General features: G+C 33.6%; 1 protein-coding gene across 2 annotated transcripts in view; it reads right to left on the reverse strand.

Moving 5' to 3' along the window:
• Window positions 1–16,692, reverse strand: part of KCNT2 (potassium sodium-activated channel subfamily T member 2) — a 368,862-nt gene that overhangs the window by 211,990 nt on the left and 140,180 nt on the right. For both annotated transcript variants that reach the window (XM_068538563.1, XM_068538562.1), the window contains exons 6-8: window positions 12,568–12,642; window positions 11,250–11,333; window positions 8,351–8,445 (exon numbers count right to left, since the gene is read on the reverse strand). In XM_068538563.1, coding sequence (XP_068394664.1) covers window positions 8,351–8,445; window positions 11,250–11,333; window positions 12,568–12,642 — 254 coding nt within the window. The remainder of the gene's footprint in view (window positions 1–8,350; window positions 8,446–11,249; window positions 11,334–12,567; window positions 12,643–16,692) is intronic.

Genomic DNA, 16,692 nt, shown 5'->3' on the forward strand with positions numbered 1-16,692 from the left:
CATTCTCAGAATATATGGTTTGAACATGCTTAGTTTACAATATATTTAAGTATCTTCAGTTGATAAGGAAATTGTCCTGGGATTTTTAACCCCGGAATGTTATTTTCTATCAATCGCAAACATTTGTTAAGCATCTTATATTTTCCAACCATAAGAGATACTGGACATAAAATGGTAAGAAAGGAAAACTGAAACTTTGTTATATATGATAAAAATCTGGCAGGAAACACTGATAATTAAAGAAGCATTATATATTTTATAATTTTTTCCATCACTGAGAAACATAAAGCTTGGGCATCTCCCATTAATTCAGATAAACTTCAAGAAAACTTCATAAAAGAGCTTCAATCTAAAAGTTGAGACTCAAAGGATAAGCAGGAGAGAAAGGTGAGGAATTTAGATTAAAAAATATATATATGAGAATCATTTTACAAATGTAAAGAAATTAATCATACAAATCATATTGAATGTGATCCTTACATTTTGCATTTTGTGTTAAATTTTGTTGCCTCTTTTTACATTCCTTAATTTTTGTGACTTTGTTTTGTTTTAAAAACTTACACATATTCATTTTGAAAATCTAAACCATAGCAGAAGTATAAGAAAGTTAAAAAAAAATCCTATGTCTGTATAGAATCACTTGATATATTCTTAGCTATATCTCTATAGAAACATAGAAGTATAGAAAGAGAGACAGATGAACAGGTAAATGGAAATAATTTGAACAAATTTTAATCATGTATATATGTGGTAATTTTATCTAAACATATATTTGTTGTTGATAAAACTAAAAAAATAAAGATTAGAAACTTGCTAAATTTAAAGTAACTATTCACACAAAAGAGAAAGTAATGGCTAAAATATTTTTCTATAGTTAATCCAAAATATCTTTACAAATGAAGAAAGTGTCATCTTAATGTCTTATTAAACTATTATCCTACTTCAAACAGTAATTTAAAATTCACAATAGAAATGAACAAATTATCATAATTCTATTTGATTTTTTAGTTTGATTATAATTTTTATATATCTAGGTTAATGACTTCTAGAACTTCACACAAATAATATTACAAAGGTTAAGGATGTGGGCTCTGGAACCAACCAATTTGCCTAGGTCCAGATCTGAGCTCTGCTTCTTACTAATCGTAGACTTTGGATAAACTAAGGCTTATCTTTCCATCTAACCTCTCTGTGCCTCAGTTTCTTGTCTGTAAAATGAGAATAATACCTACCATAGAAGGTTGTTGTGCAAAATTAAACAATTTATTACATGTAAAGCAATAAAAAAATTGGCTGGCAAAGAAGGTAAACATTAAATAAGTTTTAACTATCATTACTATTATGATGACATTTTAGGATCTCTTTGGGAACAGAGCATTCATGTCTGCTGCTACAAGTAAACTGATTTATCTCTTACTTCAAATCTTTTATCAAGACTTCTTTATTTTCCTTAATTTTGTAGATTTTGTCCCAAGGTAATTTTTTCAAGGAGACCTCACATGTGTCACCCTCCCTACGTGTATTCATTTTTGAGATTATCAGTTGATGGCTTTCATACATAACTGACCATCTTGAGTGGTACAAAACCAATGTCACAGAGCCTTTCCCACAGAACTATTATTCTCCTAAAGACCATCAGAAGTCGTTGATTCTCAATTAGTGTGGTATGACAACTGGCTTTCTCTCACACCTTTACCCCATCTTCTAAGTGGAAACCTCCCTTGGCTAGGTGTCTTCACCATGGACAATAAAAATGGGGTCTCCGCCTCTGCTTGGATAAATCTTCAACTACACTTCTGATAAAATGAAGTGTGAAGATGGGGTTTCGCAGAGCCAGATCCAATGAGTACCTGTTGCACGTACCACTGCTTCTCATAACATATATATTTTTTCCTTTATCTTTTTTTTCTTATTTTTGTAATACATGTTTAATGCTACATAGGTAGCATACTTTCTAAGTTCTTGTATATCTGAAAATAACTACATTATTTTCATAATTCAATGAGGGCTTAAATTCTATCAAAGTTTAGGTTCTAAATCAATTTTTCTTGGAAACTTGTGAACTGTGTTTTAGAAACTTTTAACTCAGATGAGAACATGGATATCAGATTGATTCTTATTCATTTGTAGGTAATGCCTTTATTTTTTCCTGAAGTCTTAGCACAGCTTACAGTAGATAAGTGGATATTTAAGATAGATATACTTAGTTGTTTTACTTTTTTTGCAAATTCCTTAACTACTTTGTGCCTCAAAGTTTCTTCATCTATAAAATAAGGACAATAGAACTTACCTTATAAGCTGTTAAAGGTTAAATTAGTTAATACATGTGCTCAGAAAAGTGCCTAACACATAGGAACCCCTTGAAATGTTAGCCATTATTCTCAGTATTTGATGTTTGAAAATAACTATACATTATTGTCATATTTCAAAAATTGCTTATTTGTTGCAGAATTTTAATTCAAAACCATGTTTCTTAGATTTTTATATTAATAATAATTACATTATTATTATTTATATACATTCAATAACCATATTCCGCTTTTCCTCAATTTGAATTCACCTTACTTGGTTAATTAACTGCCTAAAACTTGGCTGCTCACTTATGCAAAATTGAGTTGGGACAAATAGTTTTCTATTTGTTCTAGTGTGAAACAAGCCTGGGGACTGTTAGTCAGTTGCCAGATCTTTAGACAAATGCACTTTCTGTCGTTCATTTGTAATATAAGCAAAACAAATGTGACCAAACAAAACTAGTAATCAAATATCACGATGGTGCTGTACTGCTAGACCATGTTGTAACACTTTCTCCAAACTACAGTACTTAGCTTCTGTCTGTCCACTTCCCAAGTAGCTCTTTGCCTTAAGAGTCAATTCAGTAAATAGATTTCAAGAACTTAAGCATCCAGTATTCAATAAGTATTAATCAAAGATGCACAGGAAAATCCCAAATACTTTTGAATTAAGCATGTTAATAATGTAATAGGTTCATTTTCTCCTTAAATAAGACTGAGGAGGTAAAATAAATTTTTTTACATTGGACTAAAACACAAAATATCCACTAACCTAATATAGCTCTTTGTTTTATAACTCTACAAAATAATATGAAAATATGTAATACATATTCAAATAAAAATTTGAATCAAAGTAGGTGCAAAAATAAGTCTACTAGTGTAAAATTAGAAACACCAAATGCACTATAAATTAAGAGTACTTATTATTGGTTAGAATATGCTGATAATTAAGCTAAAGTCATGCACTTAATTACCAGATGGACCAGTTGTCTCTGCTTTATTACAGAGACACAGGCTGAATCACAATTTCCAGCTGTCTTGGAAGCGTGTATTACTGATCAGGAGGGGCACACAGCCGACACGTGGGAAGATTAGTGAAATTCCATTACAATGACAGGAAAAGCAATTCTGAGCACATTCCCTACAGGGAGAGGTCAGTAGCCTAATTTTTATTTCAGTTTGGCACTGAGCATGGTGTCTCTTATAGACGAATGCTTAATGATAGTCCTTTTTAATGTTCATAATGTTGAAGACAAGATACATTTTAAAACCATACAGCAGCTTTCCAAACAGGTAATATTAAGATGGTGAGATCCATGAACAACAGAGCCATTTCATCAAATATTAGTTCCTGAATCATTTGGGGCTTAAAATTTAATGTACGTATTAAAAGTTCTGATTTGGAAAAGCAATGATAGACTTGCTCTATGATACAACTTAACAGCAATTAATTATGACTAATTTCACCACAATGGAATATATATGTGTGTATATATACATACATACATAGATACAAATATATATACATACACATATTTACAAATATACATATAAAAATATGTACATATACACACAAACATATATATACATACATATATATACATATATATATAATGGAATATTACTCAGCCATAAAAAAAGAATGAAATCTTGCCATTTGTGGCAACATGGATGAACCCAGAGGGTATTAAGTTAAGTGAGACAGGGAAAGACAAATAATGTATGATTTCACTTATATGTGGAATCTAAAAAACAAAACAAATGAATAAACATATCAAAACAAACAGGTGGTTGCCAGAGGGGAGGGGGTCTGGGGACTGCATGAAATAGATGAGGAAAATTAAGAGGTACAAACTTAGAGTTACAAAATAAATGAGTCACGGGAATGAAATGTACAGCATGGGGAATATAGTCAATAATAATGTAGTATCTTTGTATGATGATGATGGTGGTCAAAAGGTACAAACTTCCAGTTATAAGATAAATAAGTACCACGGATGTAATGTAAATCAGGATTAATATCAATATAATTAACACTGCTCTGTTATATATGAAAATTGTTAAGAGAATAAATCCTGAGTTCCCATCACAAGGAAATTTTTTTCTTTTCTTTTATATTTATATGAGATGATAGATAGTCACTAAACTTATCATGGCAATTATTTCATGATGTATATAAGCAAATCATTATCCTATACACCTTACATTTGTATAATGCTGTATGTCAATCATTTCCCAATAAAACTGGAAGGGAAAAAAAAAAGTAGTCAGGCCCCTGCCTGCTGCCTAGAATCATTTTTAGGCATCCTGATTCAGTTTCATAGTATTATTAACAAATTATTATGCTTAAACATTTTAGAGTAAATCTCTTTTTGCAGGTTCACATGATAATTCAATCATCTTGTATAAAGAGGACTTTTGAAATTAAAATTTTTGGAGTGTTTACACCATATGCCATGCCCTCTGCTAGACAGACATTTTATAAACATATCCAATTTAATCCTCATTTGAAAAAACACAAAAATCTTATAGGGTGATTAATGTTGTACTCATTTAATGAGGTGGAAAACAAGGCTAGATAAATAAGTAATTTGCCCAAGGCCTCCAAATTAGTATAGCCTTGAGTTTTAAACAAACAGTGTACATGTAAACGTTTATGACTTATCATTGCCAGAGACTGCTTATTGTTCCACAGCATCACATTTTTCTTTTTCTTGATAATATAATATTCAACTGGGTATTTGTTGCCCCGCCAGACTACATTTTTGCAGATCCCCTGCAGCTATTGTGTGGGTATATGACCAAATTCTAGCCTAAGTTATGCACACAATTTCTGGGTTGTGCCTTATATTCTTCTTTCCTAAGGATGGAGTTAGGATGTAACGGCAAGAGCAAAGCAGCCATACTAAACCATGGAAACCCTGTTTTGAGAATGGCTGAAAACAAGATATAAGCAAACTTTGTCTCCAACAGTATTAAGCTGATGTAACAATCTTGGACAGACTACCTAGATGTTTCCATTTGTGTAAGTTCTTGTATCTTTGTGCATATTTGTATTTTATAATATGTGTGTTGTAACTCTTTGGTAAAATAGCCTGATGATATAGCATTAGTAATGCATCATTGTTCATATTTTTCTTGTAGGTAACCCCACCATCAATGGTGAATTCGAATAAGACTTATTCTACCTTACTATGATGATCATGATTTATGAAGACATTTTGCTTGTAATGCTAGAGAAGAATACACAAAGAGATCAAACTTCAGTTTTTCCATCCTTGATATTATAATTTTAAAACATATTAATGTAAATGTATTGAGTACGTGTGATTAAAAACAATAACATTTTATGTACCTAAACTAACTCTATATAATAATTGCACATTAAAAGGTAGACTCATATCCACGTATTGGTGACAGCTTTAACATTAGATAATACCTGTCAAAACTACCACTCAAATGTCTAAAGTTTAAACATACATACACACAACAACAACAAAGTAACTATAATTGCAAATAAAACAAAAAGGAAACACAAATGATTAAAGTGACAAATAAACTGCATAATGGAAATTACATATAGATCATGAATACCCTTTATCTAGCACAGCACTGTGGCATAAGAAAGTGGCAAAATTTGTGTAGTTGTTTCCTTTGAAAATAAAAAGTACTCAAGAAATAGATGTATAGGCAGAAAGTAAGAGCAAATAGAGAGCCCACTGTGGGTAGTTCACTGTGATGAGGATCCCTCCAGAACCAAAGTACTGGACTAAGCGTTATCATACAAAAATAATCTGTCCTTACTTTTGCATTAAAATTTCAATTACCTCTTTACCAAATTTACTTTAACAGACTCCCATAATATTTAGACTTATTCATTTTACTTTTTGTAATTTTCCAGCAATTGAGAAAGTAGCATGTGCATAGGTATATAAAAATTTTAATTTTAAATAATACTTTTCCTTAAGTAAAATGAGAAAATTCCTAAATTATCTAAATTATGTATCTTAAAATTAAGAACTTTTTGTGACATTAGAAGAGAAGGCATTACTGTTCGTATTTCAAATTTATGCAGTTAGATATTTACTAGGTAAATAATAAAAATAATTTGTGAAGAGTTAAAAAAAACTAAATGATAAGATGGCATTGTGTCCATTTTAAAGGGGTATTTTATATTTAAAGGCATGGAATATCCTAAAATGTTTACTTTTTAAATATAAAAGTATGCAATAAAACATATTTTAAATCCATTTAATAGAGGAATTAATTGCATACTACTTAGGTGTAATAGTTGTTATATTACTGTACCTACAACTATATTTACATACATATATCTATAGCTATACTTTAATCTAAAAATAGTATTGTACTAGTGATGAAGGCATTCTTCCTATTGTAGTACTTCCTAATTAGCTTTTTCTCTTTCTCAATAGGTCAGATCCAGGTCAGAGCACAATTACACAAAATTAAGTTGAAAAACAGACATATCATTCTACCTCATTTTTTGATTTTCACATTTTTTTTTTCTCTAGTAAGGCTCTGCATGAATCCATGTGGGCAGTGCATCATTTCTCATTCCAAAAGAAGAAATACTGCTGGACATCACTAATCATTAGACAAATGCAAATCAAAACTACAATGAGGTATCACCTCACACCAGTCAGAATGGCCATGATCAAAAAATCAACAAACAATAAATGCTGGAGACAGTGTGGAGAAAAGGGAACCCTCTTGCACTGTTGGTGGGAATGTAAATTGATACAGCCACTATGGAGAACAGTATGGAGGTTCCTTAAAAAACTAAAAATAGAGCTACCATATGACCCAGCAAACCCACTACTGGGCATATACCCTGAGAAAACCATAATTCAAAAAGAATCATGTACCACAGTGTTCATTGCAGCTCTATTTACAATAGCCAGGACATGGAAGCAACCTAAGTGTCCATCAACAGATGAATGGATAAAGAAGATGTGGCATATATATACAGTGGAATATTACTCAGCCATAAAAGGAAACGAAATTAAGTTATTTGTAGTGAGGTAGATGGACCTAGAGTCTGTCATACAGATTGAAGTAAGTCAGAAAGAGAAAAACAAATACCGTATGCTAACACATATATATGGAATCTAAAAAAGAAAAAAAAAATGGTTATGAAGAACCTAGGGGCAGGACAGGAATAAAGACACAGACGTAGAGAATGGACTTGAGGACACGGGGAGGGGGAAGGGTAAGCTGGGACAAAGTGAAAGAGTGGCATGGACACATATACACTACCAAACGTAAAACAGATAGCTAGTGAGAAGCAGCCACATAGCACAGGGCGATCAGCTCGGTGCTTTGTGACCACCTAGAGGGGTGGGATAGGGAGGGTGGGAGGGAGACGCAAGAGGGAGGAGCTACGGGGATGTATGTATATGTATAGCTGATTCACTTTGTTATACAGCAGAAACTAATACACCATTGTAAAGCAATTATACTCCAATAAAGATGTTTAAAAAAAATAAAAATTAAAAAAAATTAAAAATTAGTTCATAGAAAGGAAAAAAAACTGTTTTCTATACTAAAGCAACGTACCAGTTGCCTCACACTGTCGTGTCTGCCCTCGCTTTCTGCCTGGATGCCTGAGAGAACACGGGGGGGAGGAGGGGCAGGGAAACAGGGACGGGCAGGGGCAGTGTTCTCAACAGCGGTTCTGCTTTGAAGATTATGGAAAGATGAGGGCACCCCCATGCCAGCAGTTTGAAGGAAAAATTCTTGTTTGACAGCTGTGGCATGCAGTACAAATCCTTGTGATCTGGTTGTTTACAGCATTTGGAAAAACCTCAGAGCTGCAGTAAATATCAATACAAAATGATTGATGTGCTTTCTTGTTTTTTTCCTTAAGACTGAAGTAAGGATTTTACTTCTATTTCTGTAGGTGACCATTACTTTTTATAGTGAATATTTATCTATTCATTTATTGTAGTCAAATCTTAATTAAAGTGGTTTATTATATGTTTTTGTAGAACTATAATTAAAACAAAACATAATAAAAATGCTGATATGTATGATCTTACCAGGTGAAGATAAGGCATAGTAATGTAGATATTAAAATCAAAACTTGATTAAACATTGCAGACTGTGTACGCTGAATGGCTCTGTGTAGATCATTCTGAAATAATACAGAACAAGCATATTTTAAATTTTGATAGATACTATGTATTCATGAGTTTTGTTACATTTATTACTATGTATTACATTTCAACTATCTTGTGCATACTCAACACATATATTTTAAATGGATATAGCAGCATATTTTCGTTTTTGCCTTGGTCTGAATAACCTTACTGTAACATTCATATTACCAAGATAATACTATGGGAGACCACCAAAGCACCAAATTTTAGTTTACTCGCCTTACAAACATCTGTAGAGTTGTTACACTGACTCCCCAAAAGCCCTCCACGCTGAGTATGCTCTCTTGTGGAAAATTCTAATTTTAAAAGATCAGAAAATAATATGTTCAATTAAGGGGAAAGTAATAGCTGGATCAAACTACAACCATATCTCATTCTCTGAATCAGGAAAAATAACATGAATTATGCCAGGCGATGTATCATAAAAATAAAAAATTATATAGCCAATGAACATTTTTAGATTAATTTCATTCATATTAAGAGAAATGTGAATTCAATATATAATTTTATTTTCCAATTGAAAAACACTGAAAATAATAATACCCACTGTTATTTAATATGCAAAAAACAAGCACTCATATATAATACTGCTCATGTAATTTGTTATAAATTTCTTGAAAGTAATTTGGTAATACAGGTCAAAATTCACAAGTATGCCCTTTCTACTTCATGGATTTATTCATTTAATTAGTATTTACCCCATAACATAATTTCTAAAAGCTAATCACATGAAAAATATGAGATGGAAATCGAATACTTATGTATGTTCATCTTTATTACAAAATTATAATATTTATTACATGAAATAATGAATGTCCATTACTATTAAAGTAACTAAAAATGTAAAAGAAAAATTGTTAAATAAATTGATCAAAACTAGAGAGCAGATTTAGATGCATCCATTAAAAATGGTTTGAACAGGAATATTTAATGACATAGGAACCTGTCCACCACATACTATTATATGACAAAAAATTCAAATTATAAAATTAAACATACAATTTTGTGTGTGTGTGTGTTTTCATAGAAAATATTAGAAGAATATAAATTATTACTAGTGCTTAGTCTGTGTGGAAGGTTTGTAGTTTTGCATAATGTTTTATTTTATGGTTTCCTGTTGTATAAATTTTTTATAATAACATTTTAACAGTCTGCATATCAGGACTGCATGAGATAAGTAATTTCATCAATACAAGAAAAGTCTCAATGAGCCATAGTTTATCTTTCTCTACCACACATTTAACCAGAACTATAATAAAAACAAACTAAGTTGACTAGAATTTCACCTCGCATCTCTTACTTTCTTCTAACAGAGGTGTTAATGAACAGAAAAATAAATTAAAATTTAGCAACCAGGGAGAGGAGAAGTAAAATATAGAGCTATGATGGAAAATGAATCCTAAATTAATAATGCAAAGCACTACTTCTACTCTCAACGACTGACTAATGATTCCTCTCTTGGTTAGGTTACTTTTTCCAACAGCTAATGAACGCAAATTAGCAAAGATGTTTATTTTTTCCTGGAGTATTTTTTTTATTAGGAAATTAGGCAATCTATATTTAGTGAAATAGTATTTTTTTGGACAGTTAAGACAGCCTGATGTTTCCACAAACCATCCACAGGCTACACTATCCCTTTCTTAGCCATGAACTTTCATGAGGCTCCAGTGGTTACTTAACACAGATGTTTAGAAATATTCACCTGGTTGTGAATATTCAAATGTTATCCAGATATTCCTTTTGGCCACAACTTGTGTCATAATTTCTGTTAAAAAGCTATTTACATTGTAAAGCAATCATACTCCAATAAAGATGTTTAAAAAAAAAAAAAGGTTTTTAAAAGAAAAACAAGGTTGCCTCCAAACAAATTTAATTTATGTGTGATAAAATTAATAATATTGAGCCCTTACTATGTTTATGCTAGATACAAGATTTTACACATACATATATATGCATGTATATATAAGTTCATTTAATTCTCACAGCAAGCCTGTATGTAGGTACTTTTATTCTCTTTTGAAGATGAAGACATTAGCAAAGAAGTTGAATCATTTGCTTATCTTATCAGAGCACTTAACATAGAGTGGACTCCTATTAACACCTGTAGAATAAATGACCAAACAGCAAGCTCACTCATAAGTGTCCAAGCCTATTATAGCAAATAGATTTTGGTCATAGTTATAAATCAGTCCTTCTGAACAGGGTCCGCCTTGGGCAAAATGCAACTATGGCACATCTCTGAGTTCTGCATCTCTTCTTTCCTGCTTCCCTTTCTCCCTCCTAATATCCTACTCCCAACCCAACCCAGCCTAAAAAGGTGACTTTACATGAGGGTCTTCTGGCTCCAATATAGGGTCTTACAAAACCCCATAGATTTTTATGTACTGTGAGACTACCTACAGTTAAGAACAGTTTGACAATGTTACCTCTTGAAGCCTTAAAACCAGGGGTCCCGTTATACATCAAGAGATTGTCTTAGAAGGGAAGGCTGTTTGTCTTCAGGAAATTGGCTTATTAGTTGGACCAGTCCGAACAGCAGTTAGCTTTGGTTTGGTGATATTTGGAATATCTGAACTATTTTTGTTTACCAGTTCATAGGGCCTTATGAAGGAAGGGACTTGGCAATATGGGCATTTTATGACTTTTCATTCTGATTAGGATATAAGCAGACTTGGGATCTATTAGCTTAGACATTTATGCAACACGTCACTTTAATGAGGTAAGAAATAATGGAGTGTTGAAAAATATTTTTGTCTTTGCACTTGTCTTTTATACTTACAATCATATTTTCCAAGGCATGTTTGGCAAGCCAACAGTTTAGAAAGACTGGGACAAATAGATTTCTTAAGGAAGGCCAGAATATCTGGAAAACAAATCAAAACTAAACTTTTATCTCAAAGCAAGAAATCGATATGATTGAGAAGAAATGTGAAACAGAAATAAGTTATTAAAAACAATAGAATGATCTAAAACATGTGGCAAATACTTTAAACTCATACGACTATTGAAATGCAAGGAGCAGACAGAATCTTTTCATTCATTCTCTAAGTCTTACTTAAGGAAAAATTCTTAGGAAAATTATTGTAGAAGCAGAATGAAAATAATCAGCTCTCACTGGATGTCAGCTATAACTGTGCTAATTCGATCACTAAATCTTTTAGTGTGACAGTTTATAATAGACATCACCTCTTTCTTTCCTGCAACTGAAAGTAAAAAGTAGATGTAAGGAGACAGAGCTTTAGTTTTTCATAGCATTACCACTTAGTCTCTGCAGATTCAAACATTCTTAGTGACACTGGGGAACTGTACTCCATTGGAATTATATTTAATTAGCCAGTCATTCAATCTGGGGCCAGTTGCTCCTCTAGATAAATCACTCAAATTAAAACAATTGTCAGAACTGAGCAACAGCTTCAGATCGTATGGACTTATTTTCATAATTTTCCAAATAAAATTCAAACAAATAAGGTGTTAGAAAGTATATTACCAGTATAGATATTACTGTAACTTTATCAAATAGAGATTAAGACCTAATTTTGCAATGGGAAAGTGCTAGTTACATATTCTTTAGTTAAACAGGATCACTGTGGAATTGGTCCTCCACGGACTTTGATAAAGAAGCAAATTACTGGTTGTCTGGCTGATGGCAACTTCCTTAGTAAAAAGAGAACTGCACTTTGGAAATCCTGTGGTTAAGCTTGAGATAAACATATTCTTAGCATGAGAAACTTTTATAAATACTTGGTTTTACTTGGTTTCTATTTTTTTTTAATTCCACAATATACACAAGAAATGGAGTGATTAATTCCTGCTCCGTTTAGACAATACTGACACTTGTTAAAATGGCACCTCTAGAGCATATATTTCTAAAAAGCATTTCATTTTGCTATTGTACTAAATCTCATTAATTTTCACTTAATTTCACAACCCAGTTATCCAACTGATTTTACTATTTATTTTTTAATACCATGATTTAAAACAGTAACAAAGTCTAAATTCATTCATCTGAGCTAATATGTCATCTATTACTATTTAGATTTAAAGATTTTATGTCTAATAAAAAACTTATTTCTTTTAAAGATTCTTTTAGGACTTACTGAGATAATGAAGGGAACCGCATTAATTATTTCCAAGATGAAGGGTATTCGTAAAATCTGTTCCCAGATGTTTCCCTTCCAAGAAAGAATGAGTAAAAATGAAAGTCAATTATAACTGAATCCCATTAAAGGGGGAAAAAGACAGCATCAGAATTTTTCTAGCAATAAGGATGCTTACATTAACAGAATACCAAATCATTATTTAGAAATGTAGCAATGACTTTTAGAGATTATTTTGTTGAATGTAATTGTGCCCTCTCAATTTTGTAGTCAGTTTAAGAAGTAAAACAAATGTTTGTAGTAATCCTTGAATATTGCACATAACACATTTTAATCATATCATATTTCATGGAAGAAAACTTACTAGTAAAAATAAAACACATTAAAAAACCTTACAGAATCAATGAAAAAGCAACTCAGTCTTAATTTTTTTACTATAATAATTACATTCACAAACTTTAAAGCATATCAAATAGCTCGCAAATACAAACATATAACAATGTTCCTTGGAATTAACATTGTTTTTAGATTAATAAAATTTAAAGGGAGGATTTTCTCAATCTTCTGGATTCTAATCTTCCAACCCACATAGTGCAACAATATTAATCAGGCCTGGCTACCTAATTTGTGGGGCTAAGGGCAACATGAAAATGCAGGGCCTCTTATTAACAAATTATGAATAATTTCAAGAAGGTGACATCAGAGCATTAAAACAAGCACAGGCCCTTCTAATTGTGCAGCTCTGGGCCACTGCACTGACTAACAGGTCATTCCTGAAACTTTCTTGAACGGTGTCTAGCAAAAAAGAACTCAGAACTTCCTAAAGCAGTTTATTCATCTATGAAAATAAGAACTACCCATTAGTAAGGCAATTTGAAATCTTACTCCTTGTAATGTCTAATTATTTTATGACACTGGCTATAATATTGGGATTCTTTGTTTTTCTTGAGGTCCCAGAGCCTTAAAACATTACAATGATGTAAAGCACCTCCACTTCACAAGGCAAGTTCTGGATCAGCAATCGTCTGTGTGCTAAAGAGGTTTTGTTATCATTGGTTCATCACCCGTCTGCAAGCTGTATAAAGAGTGGCGGAGGGAGCTGGTGGAAGAAACAGAAGCAATGAGACCTCCTCTGTGTAGAGATACAAGGGTGCTGTGGTACTCCCCTCACCACAGCCAGCTCAGTGAGGAGAGCTCGGGTGAACCACTCAGAGAGCTGGCTCAGACATGGGGGCCGCATTTGGCGAATGCTTAAAACATCATCAAAAACCAGCAGAGCAGGGCTTCCCTGGTGGCACGGTGGTTGGGAGTCTGCCTGCCAATGCAGGGGACACGGGTGCGAGCCCTGGTCTGGGAAGATCCCACATGCCGCGGAGCAACTAGGCCCGTGAGCCACAACTACTGAGCCTGCGTGTCTGTAGCCTGTGCTCCGCAACAAGAGAGGCCGCGATAGTGAGAGGCCCGCGCACCGCGATGAAGAGTAGCCCCCGCTTGACACAACTAGAGAAAGCCCTCGCACAGAAACGAAGACCTAACACAGCCATAAATAAATAAATAAACAAATACTCTAAAAAAAAAAAAAAAAAAAACTAGCAGAGCAAAGAGAAAGAGGGTTAAGATGAGAACAGGCCACACTTATGCCAATCCTAAGAGGTACTTATTTTCTGGGGATGAGATATAGACCCTAAAGAAAGAAACTTATGGCCATTCTAAGTTCACACTCAGGAGGGCTGTGTCCCTAAGGGGACACGGAACTGTGACAGATGGTGGCCCTCAGGACCCCAGGGCCTGGGTCAGAGCCCTAGTGGCCAGCCCGAGGCTTGAGGCATCAGGGAGCTTTGCCCAAGGGCCTCAGGAGAACCACAAAAGCCCCATTTGGACCTGCCATCAGAGCAACCCAACCGCAGACTGTTCTTGTGCCAGTCAGGCAACTTCGTCCCAGAAGCTGACCTCACTTCTCCCCGTGCCTCCTCAGCCCTGAGGGACCAAAATCAGCTGGTGTCAAATAAGGGAGGAGGGGGAAAGAAGAGATGGCCCCCAAGATGATCCCCTGCCCCATGTGGTTCCAGGCCAAGAAAAAGCTAAAACTGGATAAGAATTTTAAATTTTTACATACTGATCATAATTTCTTAAGTACTAAACTGAGATTTGCATTGCGACTGAAAAGTCTAAAAAAGCTAAGATATCTGCCCAAGATTTCATCTGATGAGCATGGCTCATAAGGACAATGACTGAATTTGAAGGAGAGAGGTAGGAAAACTAAAGCCTTTTCCTACTTGCACTGAGTCAGGCCTACCTATTCAACAAACCATTTATAATTGATTTTAATTATGTGAAGCTCCTATCTTTTATTGTGCACGTTAACATTACCATTTTTTTCATCAGTTTTTTCCATGACTCAGTTTCCAGAATGCTTAACACTTGGCTTACTCTTTCCCTACTGTGTTTTTACTTGTCATTGTACATCGTTCCTTGATGTCAATGATTCTGCACAGGAAAAGAGACTGATGTGACCAGAAGAAGATGGCAGGGTGGAGTGGGGAGGGGTATGAGTACAGTTACCACTGGTCATACGGCAGGATCTTTCTATGAATACACAGCAAGATTAGCGTTAGTTTTCATAGCTGTGGCACACTGGAAAGTTTAGTTCATAGTAAACCAAAAGCCTTTCTATCTCTAATGTCCCTCTTCATTTCCATTTATAACACACCAATTTGATTTTTATGATTTTTTCTCAAACCAGTAAAAGAGTCTCATGACTGGTATGTGACTTGGTTGGGTTCACTTCTGATTTATCTTCCATATTAAAGCCAGAGAATTCTTTCTAAAATGCCAAATTTCCATTGCCATCATATTAACATCCAAACTCCTCATTACATCATATGAAGCTTCATAATTTGGACTCTGGCTACTGGTTTGGTTTGTACCTACTATATTCCTAGCCCACCTTGAATTCAGCTACAGATTCATCACATGTAGAACTGATTTTGATGCAGTTCTCTGAACACACTAGGCTATTTCATACTTTTACAACTTTGCTCACACACTTCTCCCTCTGCTTGGAATGTCTCAGTCCCCATACCTTCACCACTAACTACCTGGATACATGTTTGTAACATTTTATAAAACTTATTTGTTTATATGACATTTGGACTCAATAAGCATGTTAATGAATAAATGAAACTTTCAAATATTTTATACATATTCTTCCCTTCTTGGTATAATTAATTTTTGAACTTAAACATTTATATTTCTTTCTATTGGATCCAAATGGAAACCCCTGAAAGAATATTATTGTTTAAAGCCTTCCTGGTGCAATTATAAATAAGCTGTTAAACTTATGGCCACAAAGCTCAACAGAAATTTCTGGAAGAAAGCATTTCAAGAGTACTTGGCTATATAGCAATCTTAGGTAATCTCATCTACGTGTCAACTTCAACATACCATCAATAATAAACCAATGACTTCCAATGTTGTATCTCTAGCTCAGATCAATATTCTATCTGAGAATCTCTTTCAGATCTCCACTGCCTAATCCACTGCTTCACACAGATGCCTCAAAGGCACCTTGTGGGTAATATGTATAAAAGTAAAATTTAAACAACAATGAAAACACGACAATCCAAAACCTATGGGATGCAGAAAAAGCATTTCTAAGATGGAAGTTTATAGCAATACCATCCTACCTCAAGAAACAAGAAAAATCTCAAATAAACAACCTATCCTTATACCTAAAGCAACTAGAGAAAGAAGAACAAACAAAACCCAAAGATGGCAGAAGGAAAGAAATCATAAAGATTGAAATAAATGAAATAGAGACGAAGAAAACAATAGCAAAGATCAGTGAAACTAAAAGCTGGTTCTTCAAGAAGATAAATGCAATTGATAAACCTTTAGCCAGACTCATCAAGGAAAAAAGGGAGAGGATTCAAATCAATAAAATTAGAAATGAAAAAAGAGAAGTTACAACAGACACCACAGAAACACAAAGGATCATAAGAGACTAACAAGCAACTCTATGCCAATAAAATAGACTACCTAAAAGTAAAATTTATGATGTTTGCCCTGACTGGTTCCCAGTAACAGAAACCAAAAATTCTGGAGAAACTCTTTACACCTTCCTTT

The sequence above is a fragment of the Eschrichtius robustus genome, chromosome 3, assembly GCF_028021215.1.
Source record: "Eschrichtius robustus isolate mEscRob2 chromosome 3, mEscRob2.pri, whole genome shotgun sequence".
Classification (NCBI taxonomy): domain Eukaryota; kingdom Metazoa; phylum Chordata; class Mammalia; order Artiodactyla; family Eschrichtiidae; genus Eschrichtius; species Eschrichtius robustus.